Source organism: Macaca thibetana, chromosome 14 (genome assembly GCF_024542745.1).
Source record: "Macaca thibetana thibetana isolate TM-01 chromosome 14, ASM2454274v1, whole genome shotgun sequence".
Lineage (NCBI taxonomy): Eukaryota > Metazoa > Chordata > Mammalia > Primates > Cercopithecidae > Macaca > Macaca thibetana.
This window is the reverse complement of record NC_065591.1, coordinates 87,745,647-87,760,577: the sequence shown is the minus strand read 5'-3', so window position 1 is coordinate 87,760,577 and position 14,931 is coordinate 87,745,647. Positions and strand designations below refer to the sequence as shown.

Sequence of the window (14,931 nt, the reverse complement as noted above, 5' to 3'; positions counted from 1 at the left end):
GCCCTATGAATTCTGCTTTGTAGTAGAGTACTTGTGTTTCTTTCAGTTTTTCCCAGTAAACCATAATTTCCCTGTCTCCAGGAGCTGATGCCTGATTTATTTTTGTATCCTACATTCACAAATCTTAACATTTTACAAGATAGTTCCAAGTAACCTTATTGATTCATTTAAGTAAGTAGTGAACAATCATTAACTTGGTTCCTAAATCTTTTCTAGGATATTAGGAGTTTACGATTTGCTCATAAACCAGAGGGGCGGACAAGAAGATCCATATTTGAGAATCTAATGAAATATGCATTTCCTGTCTCTAATAACCTGGTAAAATGTTTCCTGTCTTTGGAAAATTTGTGCTATAATTATTGATGTAGTATAAAGAAACTTGTTTAGGCTGTCTAGAATCTCTACATTTACATCCCTGCTTTGACATTTAACCAGAGGTATAGTGTAAATATAACCTAGTATCTTGCATCAATTTCTTTAGGTATGAAATAAAGGAAGCTGGACTAGCTGATTTCTGAGGTCCAATCCAGCACTAACATTTTATGATTATATGATCTTGCTATTCAGGGTGTTTCCATGATGAAAAGTTGCCTGTTGTCTTCATTAGGATTTGAAATCTCCTTTTTAATTGGGAGCCAGTTAAGACTAGCAATTTGGGAGGTAAGGATAGGCAAACCCTGAGTTCCCACTATGTGCTATAGACAGTGTTAGACTCCCACGTTTATATCACGTCACTTCTCTGTAGCCTATGGTGGTAGATATTATTTATCCCTGTTTAGCGATGAAAGCCACATCAGATAAGCAGTTAACTCAAGGGCACAGTTAGTAGGAGTACTATTTGGAATCAACGTTGGTCTTATGACTCAGTTCAATTTTTTTTTTTGTTTTTGGCATCATAGTTGTTTTTAAATGTAATGTCTTTATTTGAAAGTAAACCTACAAAGGCTACCAAAGATAATCTGAAGGAAATAAAATGATATGTTAGTATTTGATAAGTTTTGTTGTCAAGTGTCTTTGCTTTTTGTATGCTTAAAAAATATGTAAAAAAAATAGATTTTCAAAATTATAAAACAAAAACTATAATACAAAAAAGGATGCTAATACATAAACTGTTCTTGCAGATAAATAAATGAAAACTTTGGATATATGGATACATTTCTGATTCATTACCTTTGTGAATATCTTTTTTTAGCTCTTATCATTGTTTACTTTTTTGTAGCCTCTTTTTGCTTTTGAATACAAAGAAGTATTCCCTGAAAATGGATGGAAACTATATGACCCTCTTTTAGAGTATAGAAGGCAGGTATGTACTTTCTTTTCCTTCAATTTTAGTATTTTGTATTCTTTTCATTACAAAGAAAACTGGGTGAACCATGTATGAAAACCAGCATATCTCATACCACAGTAATTCACTACAGTAACAGATTAAAGCAGAATTCAATCTTGAAATCTGTTTTAGTATATCATTCTTCCTATTCTTCCTTCAGTATACCACTTTCCAAAAAGTCTCTATATTGCATTACTTAAGCCCCACCTAAAATAGTCTTTTCTTTATTTTTAACTTTCCTCCTGTCCACTATGCTTTCTTGAGAATTTAAAACATACTGATTATTTCTTGGTAATCGTTCGATTTGTTATCTAGAATATTCTAGAATTCAAATATGAAAATTCTTGAGCTTTTACTTTTGTATTTAAATTTCAAACATAGCATTTTAATTATAACATTTCTAATTAATTGTGGTTTTAGAAAACCACAATAAGTAGAGGTAAAGAACCACCACCAGAGAGCTAAAGATATCTAAATGACTTGAAGTGTGGGGCTTGTTACCACACTTACATGTGGAAAGTGAAGTTGAAATTTCCTCATTTAGTTATAAAGTTAATTGGCAAAATATGAAATAGAATACAAAATAAATGGGAATCAACTAAAAGCCAAGAGTATACAAGAAACATGTTAGGAGATTTGTGCTAACTCAAAAATCCAGTGTCAGAAGAAGATGACTAAGCAACGAAAAAGTATAGCAAGTGTCTTTAGAAATTATAAAAATGAGGACTACTCTTTGGGAGTCTGGGAACAAATTGCTGTCCCAGGAGCATTCAGTGTAGAACTTTGGAAAGCAGATGAGGTAACTGTGTCTAAATAAAAGAAATAAATTATTACTGAAAAGAAAAAATAAGTTAAAGTGTAAATGAACAACTATACCCATACAGAAAGAGAATTATGAGATTAGGAATTGTGACAGTAAGAATAGAGCATTGGCTTCTACATAAAATGGTATGGATGCTTTATGGTCTTTGACTTACTTCTCTGAATCAACTAAAAGGTCTAATGGAGTCAGGACACTAGTTAGAAGCTGTAGTTTTAAGATTTTTTTTCTTGGATATATTTTAAGTTTATTACAGAAGAAAATGAAGATGATCTCTTAAAATTAAGGACTAATGATAAAGCATCAGATTATTCATTTTCACCCCTTTAAATTTAAAAGAGGAAGTGGTAATACTTGCATTCTGTACAAAATTCAAAAGGTCCAGCAGGGTATACTGAAAGGTAGGTTTTCCTTCCAGGACAACCCTGTGTCCCCCCAGCCATTCGAGTTCCCCTCCCTTTAGGAAATGACATTATTGGTTTCCTGAGTATTTTTTTCAAAGTTTCATGTCTACAAAGCTTGTGTATGTATGTTTGGGTATTGTTTTTTTAAGCATATGGTAGCATGCCATGCACACTCTTCTCTGCTTTTCTTTTTTCATTAATATATTTTGGAGATGGTACCATCTTCAAACATACAGACCTTTCTGTTTTTTTAAATTGAGATATAACTCACATACCATAAAATTTACTATTTTAAATATACAGTCCACTGCTTTTTAACATATTCACGAAATTGTGCAGTTACCACCACACTGTAATTCTAGCACATTTAGAAGACTTAGTTTTGAATTTTAGCTCTAGTTCTTACTCTCACACTTAGATGTAGGCTCTTGAATGAGTCATTTATGGCACACTGCCTTCATTTTTTACTTGGTGATAGATACCACATTATGGGATGTTTGAAGGATTGGTAACATATAGAAAGGCACTTTGTAAACTGTAAAAATCTATCCAAATGATGATTATTATATTTATTGCGTTGTGAGGCTCTGAAAAACAGGTATTATGACTGGCATTATGTGCTGCCACTAAAAAAATGATAGCCACATTCATTCAATAGATCTACACTTAATAGTGTTAAAAGAAATCAGACTATATCTCTTCAAAAATGAGCAAAGGCTGGGCACAGTGGCTCAAACCTGTAATCCCAGCATTTTGGGAGGCTGAGACAGGCAGATCACTCGAGCCCAGGAGTTTGAGATCAGCGTGGGCAACATAGTGAAACCCCATCTATACAAAAAAATAAAAATTAGCCAGGTGTGGCGTGCACCTGTAGTCCCAGCTACTTGGGAGGCTGAGATGGGAGGACCACCTGAGCCCAGGAGATCAAGGCTGTGGTGAGCTGTGAATATGCCACTGCACTCAAGCTTGGGCAACAGTGAGATGCCCCATGTCTCAAAAAATAAGTAAATAAAAATGGGCAAAGCTATTAATAACTGTTTAGGTTTGTCATATAGGAGAATGTTTCTAATTTACTCTTGAAGGACATATACAATATGTAGTGATTATACACAGGACTATGGAATTTGTGGATAAGGCCAAGAAAAATCAAGTCATCAGTCTGGGCACAGTGGCTCACAACTGTAATCCCAGCACTTTGGGAGGCCAAGGCAGGAGGACTGCTCAAGCCCAGGAGTTCGAGACAAGCCTGGGAAACATGGTGAAACCCTGTCTCTACCAAAAATACAAAAATTAGCCAGGTGTGGTGACACATGCTTGTAGTCACAGCTATCCAGGGGGATTGAGGCAGGAGGATTGATTGAGCCCTGGAGCTCGAGGCTGCAGTGAGCCATGAATGTGCCACTACACTCCAGCCTGGGTGACAGAGTGAGACCCTGTCTCAAAAAAAAAAAAAAAGGAAAAATATCAAGTCATGGGTAAAAATCTGTATAAAGATAATGAGCAGCCCAGTGCGGTGGTTCACACCTGTAATCCCAGCACTTTGAGAAGCCAAGGTGGGAGGATTGCTTGAGCTCAGGAGTTCGACACCAGCCTGGGCAACATGGTGTAACCCTATCTCTACAAAAAATACAAAAATTAGCCAGGCGTGGTGGTGCATGCCTGAAGTCCTAGCTACTCTGGAGGCTGACGTGGGAGGATTGCTTGAGTCCTGGAGGTTGAGGCTACAGTGAGCTGTGATTGCACCACTGCAGTCCAGCCTGGTGAAGAGTGCAGAGACCTTATCTCAAGAAACAAACAAAAAAGGTAACGAGCATGGTCTCCTGCAGAAATACCCAACAAAAGTTACATGCATTACTTAACAAACTTGGAAAACAGTCACTTCAGTCAAGGGAAACAGAATTTATCCTTAGAACTGGAATATAAGTAACTAAGAAAGCCATAATCCTTTCAGTTTGTTTGTGTAATAACTTGACCCTGACAAGTGGATACTGAAGGGCAGTGATTTTGTTTGGAGAGTAGATATATACCAAAGATCAATAGTTGTCAGTATATTTTTAGTACTGTCTACAAAGAAAGTGTCTGAGGGCTAGCCAATTCCAGTTTTCTGCTTGAAAGGCAGTTTTTAGTGAAGATAGGCGTGTCAGCATATCTAAGAATGAGGTAGCCATGAAGGTAATTTAAGTCAGTGGTTCTCATTTCTACCCCACCCTGCTACTTACCTGAATAATGTGACATTCCCCATGAGAACAGTGGTTCTCCTGGTAGTGATTTTACAAGGATATGGGAAGTGGAGTGGGAGACGAGAGTACCTTTCTGAGTTGGGGGATGGTGCATTAGGCTCTCCGATGTATGCTTCTCAAGTGATCTGACCTTCTTAGCTCTGTCTGCATGTTTTCTAAGAAAACTTTGGAAACTGATTTTGCTTCTTATGGAAACTAACTATGGTTCACTGATTTATTCATTTATACATTTATCAAATTCATATAATACGTTCTAAATACTAGTGGCTAAAATATGAAACAAAATGATAAAGTCCAGGTTCCCAAAGAGTTTGTGTTCAATGGAGCATTCAAACAAATAGATTAACAATTACAATATAATGTAATGAATAGTCTGATAGAGCAAGTACTATAGGGAGAGAACATGAAGCCATCTGGGAGCTGAAAGACGTTTGATATAGACTAGACCAGAGCATACGGTGGCAAGGGAGAGATCTGGAGAAAGCAGGATTGTAGAGAGCTTTGCTAAGCCTGGTAAAGGACTTCATACTTTATATGAAAAGCAATAGGTAGCCATTGATTTTAAGCAGAGGAATGACATAATCCCTTTTGCATCTTAAAAGATTACTGTGGAGGCAGTGTAGAGAATGGATTATAGAGGGACAGGAGAGAAGTGATAATGGCCTGAATTAGGGAAGTGGTGGTAAGAATTGAAAAAAGTGAGCAAACTTCTGGTATTTCCGGAGGCAAAATCATAGAAATTGGTCATTGACTGGATGTAAGGGATAAGGGAGAGGGAGGAGTTAAAGACGATAACCAAGTTTCTTGGATGAATACCATCTCTTTAAACTTGCCAATTCACTGTACTTTTTAGTATAGCATGTGAAAATATACGTATATATAAAAAATATATACGTATATGTAAAATATGAAATATATAAGTATATATTCACATGCTATACTAAAAAGTACAGTGAATTGTGTGTATATATATATTATATATAAGTTTTAAGATGGAATCTCGCTGTGTCATCCAGGCTGGAGTGCAGTGGCGTGATCTTACCTCACTGCAACCCTCACCTCCTGGGTTCAAGCAATTCTCCTGCCTCAGCTTCCCAAGTAGCTGGGATTACAGGCATGAGTCACCATTCCCGGTTAAGTTTTGTATAATAGAAATGGGGTTTCATCCATGTTGGCCAGGCTGGTCTTGAACTCCTGACCTCTAGTGATCTGCCCACCTCAGCCTCCCAAAGTGCTGGGATTACAGGCGTGAGCCACCATGCCCGGCCAGCACGTGAATATTTTGTTAAAAACCTCTAATTAAGCCTTTTACTTGTGGAAATAAGTCATGGGTAAAAATCTGTATGAAGATAATGAGCAGCCTGGTGCAGGGTTTAACTTTCATCTTAAAGTTGTCCAGAATATCTGAAGTCAAGGAAATCAGGAGGGAGGGAAAGATGTAGACCACAGGGAGCAAGATGGGACCAGGCTAATTATATGGGGTAAACAGGATGTAAGGTACTAATGAAAGAACGGTTAGGGATAAATAGAAGCGCTATTGAGAGTGTTTGCTGGAAGGGAATTTTCTTTCTTAATTTTAACATCCTTCTGGGTGTTTGGCAACAGCTTGAGAAATACTTCTTTAAAGGAGAGTACATTCTGCTCTATGAGATTTTTACAACAATTTAGTGAACTAGGATAGTAAATTTTTCTTGAGGAATAATGTACTTTTATATAAAAAGGACAGATTTGGAATGGTCATGGAATTCTCTGCTACTTCCTAATGTATAGCTTTGGCCAAATTACAAACTGTGCCATAGTTTCTTTATGAAATGAAGTTAATGAAACCTGAGTACAGTAAAATACATCTGTGTTTGGGTGTAAAGAGGCTGGCAAAGTGCCTACACATAATAGATGCTCAGTAAATGTATTTTTCAATTCTGTCTTTTTGTTTGATAAGAATTTTCAGAGATCATAAAATTTAAAAGATTTTCTTAAGTCCAATCATTTAATAGCTGAATTTTGTATACAGTGAAGGATGGAAAATTTCAGTTGTCTTATTAAGTAATCCTATAATGTGAAGTACTACACTATAAAATTGCAGATGTTGAAGAAGCACGAGAGCTCAATAGTTGATATATTTTTAAAAAATTGTTTTAAACATTTTTCTTGCTTGTTGCCTTTTATTTTGCCTTGCACGCCTCCCTTACTTTTCTAATATATTTTAGATTAGCAAAATCCATTAGTACCTGAGTGAAAAATGTACTTCACATATATAAGTGATAGCTTTGTATGTAGTACTCTGGTGGACACTTGGTGCCTGACTTCTGATGTTTCTTTGTATAGATGAATGGCAACAAAGTCAATCATCCAGTCAAACTGAATGAGACCCTGCACTTTGGGAGGCCAAGGCAGGCGGATCACCTGAGGTCAGGAGTTCACGACCAGCCTGACCAACATGGTGAAACCCTGTCTCTACTAAAAATACAAAATTAGCCAGGCGTGGTGGTGCATGCCTGTAATCCCAGCTACTGGGGAGGCTGAGGCAGGAGAATCCCTTGAACCTGGGAGGCAGAGGTTGCAGTAAGCCGAGATCACATCATTGCACTCCAGCCTAGGCAACAAGAGTGAAACTCTGTCTCCAAAAAAAAAAAAAAATAGGAACATTTGGCCAGGTGTGGTGGCTCACGCCTATAATCCCAGCACTTTGGGAGGCCAAGACAGGTGGATCACGAGGTTAGGAGATTGAGACCATCCTGGCCAACCCTGTCTCTACTAAAAATACAAAAATTAGCCCAGCACGGTGACGTACGCCTGTAGTCCCAGCTACTCAGGAGGCTGAGGCAGGAGGGTCACTTGAACCCGGGAGGCAGAGGTTGCAATGAGCTGAGATCGCACCATTGCACTCCAGCCTGGGCAACAGAGCGATACTCTGTCTCAAAAAAAGAATAGGAACATTTATTAATGTTTCCTTCCTCCTCCTGAATATGCTTAGCACAAGCCCACACTCAGTATTTAGTGAATTAATGTCTGTTATATTAACATCAAATTGGGAATTGGGTTCCACAAATGAATACATATCCCTGTATCAGAATATCTAATCCTAAAAGCCTGGTACCACAGGCTGACAACAGCTATCCCAGCACTTTAGGAGATGGACAGTAGAGGTCAGAGAGATTGAACAGGATGACTTCTGTCCTGGTGTCGCTTAATATTTTAGTTAGATAGTAATTTGTCTTATGTTTCATTTCACATGTAGGGAATTCCAAATGAAAGCTGGAGAATAACAAAGATAAATGAACGATATGAACTTTGTGATACATACCCTGCCCTCCTGGTCGTGCCAGCAAATATTCCTGACGAAGAATTAAAGAGAGTGGGATCCTTCAGATCAAGAGGCCGTATCCCAGTAAGTAGGAAGTTTGGAGTTTGGATGAGCCTTTGCAAGTGCTTTTTTACTCAACGTAATGCTGAGATTAATGAGTAGGAGAATGGATTCAGGATATAAATAGCTACAGCAGCAGGTCTTTCGTGGGGATATTGGAGATTGATTTATTTAGTAAAGTTAAAACTAGAGGAAAGACTTAGATTAAAGAGGCTTCTGGAGAGTGTGATATGGGTATTAGATAAACTGCACAGAATTGCATGATTCTTCACTGAAAAGCAAAGTTTGCTCTGTGTATTAGTCACTATTTATCTTATTGTATATTCTTTAGTCATGGTGATAAATGTTCTTTTTTTTTTTTAAGTCCTAGAAAGAACACCTTACAAATTTATAACTGGATCTTAGAAAGATGAGCTTAAATAATTTTAGGTACAAAATTCATAGATTCTAAAGGCTTTTAGAACTGAGCAGTTTTGCTAATATATTAAGTGGGGTTTACTTAGCCCTGTTTCAAAGTATTTTTTCCAGGAGGTAACATTTCCCAGTAATCAACGACTTTCCTAAATCAGTATCTGACTAAAGAATTAGACCAAGTTTTCCACATGCCAGAATTGGCTTGAAAGAAAGGCGATAATTTTTCCTAGCAGCCCCAGATGTCCTTTCATGGCCAGGCTTTGGATCCAATTAGAAAGCAGAGATTTATTGAGTACTGTTTTTGAGAATTATAAACAGAGAAGTATGTAAAAGGTGTGTTACCTTTTTTTTCCTCATTAAGGTTTTATCATGGATTCATCCTGAAAGTCAAGCCACAGTCACTCGGTGTAGCCAGCCCATGGTTGGAGTGAGTGGAAAGCGAAGCAAAGAAGATGAAAAATACCTTCAAGCTATCATGGATTCCAATGCCCAATCTCACAAAATCTTTATATTTGATGCCCGGCCAAGTGTTAATGCTGTTGCCAACAAGGTCAGATGGTCTCTTAGTAATTATAATTATGGTTTCATGGATCAGCTGAGTTTGGCAGGGCCACAGTGTAGTAAAAAGGGCTCAAGCTCTACACTGGTAAAGATATAGGTTCTAGTCTTGGCTCTTCAACTTGATGGTGTGATTTTGAGTTATTTAACCTCTTTAGACCTCAATTTGTTTATTGGTAAAAATGAGAATAATAGTTAACAGTGTTGTTTTGGGAGCAAACATCATTTAATAAAAAATAATGCATAACCTTGTGCTTACTTACATAATAACTAGGTGTTCAGTTATTCTGAGTTTCCCACTTCTCCAAATTTGACAACTGAGTTTATGACTCACTGAAGTCCCTGTATAGTCCTGCTCTAGGAATAGCAAACTAGTGTTCTCAGTGACTAGTGGTGCCCTCTTCTGACCGTCCTCCACCTGAACAAGTTATTCAGACTGACTGACAGTCAGCTGTAGCTGATTGTTCCAGCAGAATAAATATTAGCATTATGGAAATTGAAATTTTGGTTCAGTTGACCAAATCTATAGGAGGAGGGAAGGAGAGAGAAGACATAACAACTTGACTACAGCAGCAGGTACCATTACTGAAAAGTGCTCATCTTTTCAAGTGTACATTTCAGTGCTTTTAGTATATTCACAAAGTTGTACAACCATCACCACTACCTGATTCCAGGACATTTTCATTCTATGTGTTTCTGTGACAGGTTCTGTATAGTTGTTACCGCTGCTGTCTTTCTAGAATGTTGCAACAAATTTGAATTGAAAGTTCCTCTCTTATTCCCACTCTTCAGAAGTAATCCTTGTTAACAGGTATCCATTGAAACACTGTTAATTCTATAATTGTGCCAAATGATTTCCCACTCTCAGTGTCAGAAAGGAAGCTGAACTTCTGTTCTTTCAGTAATTTGTTGCTGTTTATGAGTTCGTGGGTTCTGTTGTTTTCAAAGATGTGGGTCATATGATCACTTAATTTTATATAATTATATTTGCTGCTCCAGTATTTTCCTAATTTGTTTCTATTAGGGCTCTAAGAAGTATGATTTTACACGTGAGTTAGGTAGAAGATAGAATATTTTATTCATGAAATATAAAAAGATTAAGTCCAGAAAAATTAGGTTCTTCTTTCCAGCCATAGCTTATTTTGAACACCAAATATTTTCTCATTCTATTCTGTAGATGTAGATTTCAGTCTTTGAGAACATTCATGATGATAGCATTCTGTGCTTTTATACTTGTTCTTTTTATTTAAAAAGAATTATGTGGTTAAAAAAGAAGCAGGTCATTTTGATTGCAAAGAGTTTATTTCTTAGATATGAAGATTAAAATGAGGTGAAGAGGCAGGGAGGTGAAGCAGCATAGGTAAACCAGATATGCGGTCGCAGCACCTGAAACTTACAGTCTGGTAATTTCAGTATATATGAAAGGAAGTCTTCTATAAGAACTTATGCTTGGGTAGAAGTTGAAGTATGGGCTGGGAAAATTTAGTGCTTTACAATGTTTAAATATCCTCATATGTGTTTCACATTTAATTTTAATAACGGGCCACATGAGCAAGTCAGAGTACGTATATATTCATTTGGTAAAGAAGAACATGAGGAAGCGAGTGGTTGTGCTAAATAAGTTGTCCTGAGCCATCCATTTTCCCGTGGAGTTTTCCTGGTCTCCAGTAATATGTATCATCTTTTATGCTATTGGATATTTTATGTCACTTGTCCACAGATGTGCATTCATTTATGATTTTCCATGATGTGTGCTTTTTTCCAGGCAAAGGGTGGAGGTTATGAAAGTGAAGATGCCTATCAAAATGCTGAACTAGTTTTTCTGGATATCCACAATATTCATGTTATGAGAGAATCTTTACGAAAACTTAAGGAGATTGTGTACCCCAACATTGAGGAAACTCACTGGTTGTCTAACTTGGAATCTACTCATTGGCTAGAACATATTAAGGTGGGTGTGTCTTACTATATCCCAAACAAAGACTTTCTCTACTCCTTTGTTTATATTAGCTTTTAAGATTAACAATGAAAAATGGGTAAATGCTTTGATACTTGGAATTACTACTGAATTTTAATGTTTGAATGAATTGGTTTTTTATACTGTGCATTTGGTTCTGTTGTACTTCTTTCGTTCCCCCTCGCCATCCTATCTGAATTCGAACCGTCCTTCAGATTCTAGTTCATATTTCATTTCTTCGTAAAGTCTTCCCAGATTGCATCCTTTTCCATTTTCTCTGAACTCTTTACCCTGTCTTTCTATCTAGTCAGGAACTAGCCTGTACTTTGTTTGCTTTTGTGTGTCAACCAATGTATATTGCTAATTTATGAAGACCAAGACTGGATAAATCCTATATATATATTTTTGTCTTCTCAGGAGCTAGGGCAGCACTATCTGTGAATAGGTACCCAGTAAATATTAGTTGCATGATATGTGAAAACCATTCTGATCAGGAAAATGAGGTGGAATGGTTGCATGAGCCACACTGAGTGCTAAGTCATTTGCAGAGCACATGTCAGTGCTAATTTACCTAACATGCTAATATAGTTATCATATTTTCAGATATGGTCTGTCAGTAACATAACTCACCAAAATATAGACTTATGTAACCACATATATAAATATTATGAGGTAATGGGAAATGCATTCTTTCATGATAAGAACGATACTTCTACTCACATTAAAATCTCTGAAGTTCAGACAATTGAAGAGAAAACCAAACTGAGTTAAGAATTTTAAATAGACCACTTTTACTATTGTTTCCGCTTTGAGAAGCTTAGAAGCTTGAAAATCACAAAGTATAAACACTACTCAGCATGTTCATGTGGCCCATTTATTAAATTATGTGATGTGTAAATATACAGTTTTACGCTTGATTTGGAACTAACATAAATCTCTGTGTTTGATTCTGAAAACTCCAAGTATTTAATTTCCAGCTACAACATGGTCTCTAAAAGGCTGGCTATAACAGAATCAAATTTCCCTGGAGGTATAAGACATATAGTTGGGCTAAACTACTTTATTCTCCCCCAATCCTTATCACACCAAGAAAATTTATTCACTCAATCACTCTCTTCTGGTCTCTGTTCAAATATCACCTGAGAGAGGCCTTTCCCCGCCTCTTTACAAAATAAGAGTTCTACCAGCACTCCCTATAACTTCTATGGAGGGTTTTCACTTATTGCCATCTGGTATACTGTATATTTCCTTGTTTATTTGTGACTGGTGGGCCTTGCCCAAATAGAATGTAAACTTCAGTAAGCAGGAACTTTGTTCTCTGCTGTATGGCCTGTGCCTAGAGCAGTATCTGCCTTCTAGTAAGGGACTCCATAAATGTTTAACGAATGAATGAACGATTACTACTTTGTATAACTCTTCCTGACCAATCGTAACTAAACCTTTGGGTTAGTGATTCTTAACTTTGTATATGCACTAGAATTATAGGTGAAATTTATTTAAGATATGGAATTAGGATCATTGGAGAATGGGGTCTAGGCACTTCAGGCTTACAAATGCCTCTGATATCCTGATGTCAAGATCGTCATAGTACCCCATTTCCAGAATATGCTAATAGCTGTGATCGAGGGGAGGTTACGATATTTCCAAGCTTAATAATCTGTTTTCTTTCATTCTCATCTGTGTAGGTAGAACTATACTGTTTTTCAGGTATAATACGATATGGCCATTGCAGGGAAGAATAGGCTGTACTGTCCTTTTTTTTTTTTAAGATACCATACTTTTGTGTTTCTTTCTTGGTTATATCTAATTATTTTTAATAATTTAGTTTTAACTCAAGATCGATTTCAGAAAAGGTAAGTTATTTTGTAAAGGATTTCTGCATATTTAAAAAAATAAGAGCTTAAGTTATTTTAAATAACAGATTGACATATTAATCTGTGAATTTTCATGCATAGTGTTACAGAAAAGTAGCTCACTCTAAAGTTTATACTATGCTTGCTGTATGCTTTGTGACATAAAAATCTTTAGTCAAAACAATATAATAAATGCTATAGAATATTTCAAAAGAGATCCAGTATTATTGCTTTCACGTACTTGTCCCAATTTGGTTTCAGTAAGCGTTGTTTCAAATCATAAAAAAACTTCAATTTCCATATCAATTATTTTTATTTAAATAGATGATGGAATATTTGATGATTCTTAGAAACAGATCTCTTTAGAACTTTTCTAAGAAGAATCTTACACCATGATTTATTTAGCACCCAAAGGTACTTTTTATTTGGCTATTTCATTGGGCAAATTAATAGGAGTCAACAATTATGAGGTTTTTCTAGTTTTAAAAGCAAAATTTATGTATCTTCTACCATTTAAAAAAATTATTCTTAGGAAGGGACAAATGTTTTTCCTCATGTTATTGAAATAGTGATCCCTCATAAGCTTTATTAGTAAATTTTGAAGAAGGAAGTATTTATTTAAAAAATTTGTTTTCCAGCTTATTCTTGCAGGGGCTCTTAGGATTGCTGACAAGGTAGAATCAGGGAAGACGTCTGTGGTAGTGCATTGCAGTGATGGCTGGGATCGCACAGCTCAGCTCACTTCCCTTGCCATGCTCATGCTAGATGGATACTATCGAACTATCCGAGGATTTGAAGTCCTTGTGGAGAAAGAATGGCTAAGTTTTGGACATCGATTTCAACTAGTAAGTAAGGAACCTTGACTTTTGATGTCAAGGCATGTGAAAAAAATACGTTTTTTAAAATAAGATATTCTTCGAAATTATCATTTATCTAGTGGGGCAAACGTTTTTGCTTGCTTTGGAAAGCATTAGGATATCCCTAACATGACTAGTCTGGAGCCAGAGCTATTTGTCAAGCATCTGACCCGGTCTTTTCTGTGATCTCCACTGGGAAACATCATATATCATTCAGTGATTGTCTATGGGTGTTTCTGGGCAGGCGTTTTCCTAAATAGTTGAAAAACTTTTAGAAGGGTCTTTACCCAGATGCTGTCTGTAATGTTAACCTTTAGTATCCAGTAGTTACCAGAGTATACTAGCAGTGTTTATACAGTGTCCCTTGGTATATGTGGGGACTTGGTTCCCAGACCCCATGAATAGACCAAAATCCACACACACTGAACTTCTGAAGCTGGCCCTGCAGGGACCACGTAAAGTCGGCCCTCTGTGTATGTGGGTTCCACATCCTGCATTTGGCTGAAACAAATCTGCATATAAGTGGACCTGTGCAGTTCTAACTGTGTTGTTCAAGGGTCAACTGTAACTTGAAAGAGACATTTAAAGTTAGTCTGTTCTTTTGAACTTGAACTGTTAAATAAAATTGGGCACCTGGGTGTTTATTCAGATGGCTCACATTTTGCCGCCCTCTACACAATGTACTTATCATGAAATGGCCATTTAAAACAAACTTTTACTTCAAAGAATAAAGTTTTAGTCAGCCAAAGCTGCACATGTTCATATAAATGTGATCAAAATCAAACATTTTGGGGTGTTTGAAGTTGCTATGGATTCCTAAATTGCTAACTCTGGTTACCTACTCCCCCTTTTTTTTTTTCCTAGTTATATTCTGAAAATAGAATTTTGACAATTAAAGGGCACCCAGGCAAGAGGATTTGCTCACAAGGTTAATGTAATGATTCTCAAACTTTTTGGTTTTAGGACCCCCTTTACATTGTTAACAATTATGGATAGCTTTTTTTCCTAACTCCCCAAACTTGTCACCCAGAGAACTTTATGTGAGTTATATCTATCAATATTTGCCATATTGAAAATTAAATTTAAAAAAATTTAAAAATATTTCTTAATTTAGGAAGTAAGCCTATTATATATTAA

The 14,931-nt window shown here is 36.5% G+C and overlaps 1 protein-coding gene across 6 annotated transcripts in view; it reads left to right on the top strand.

The window, feature by feature from the left end:
* MTMR2 (myotubularin related protein 2) overlaps positions 1-14,931 on the top strand; it is an 86,459-nt gene that overhangs the window by 61,909 nt on the left and 9,619 nt on the right. For all 6 annotated transcript variants that reach the window (XM_050758028.1, XM_050758029.1, XM_050758032.1 and 3 more), the window contains 6 exons: positions 217-318; positions 1,220-1,303; positions 8,030-8,179; positions 8,931-9,119; positions 10,893-11,078; positions 13,576-13,782. In XM_050758028.1, coding sequence (XP_050613985.1) covers positions 217-318; positions 1,220-1,303; positions 8,030-8,179; positions 8,931-9,119; positions 10,893-11,078; positions 13,576-13,782 — 918 coding nt within the window. The remainder of the gene's footprint in view (positions 1-216; positions 319-1,219; positions 1,304-8,029; positions 8,180-8,930; positions 9,120-10,892; positions 11,079-13,575; positions 13,783-14,931) is intronic.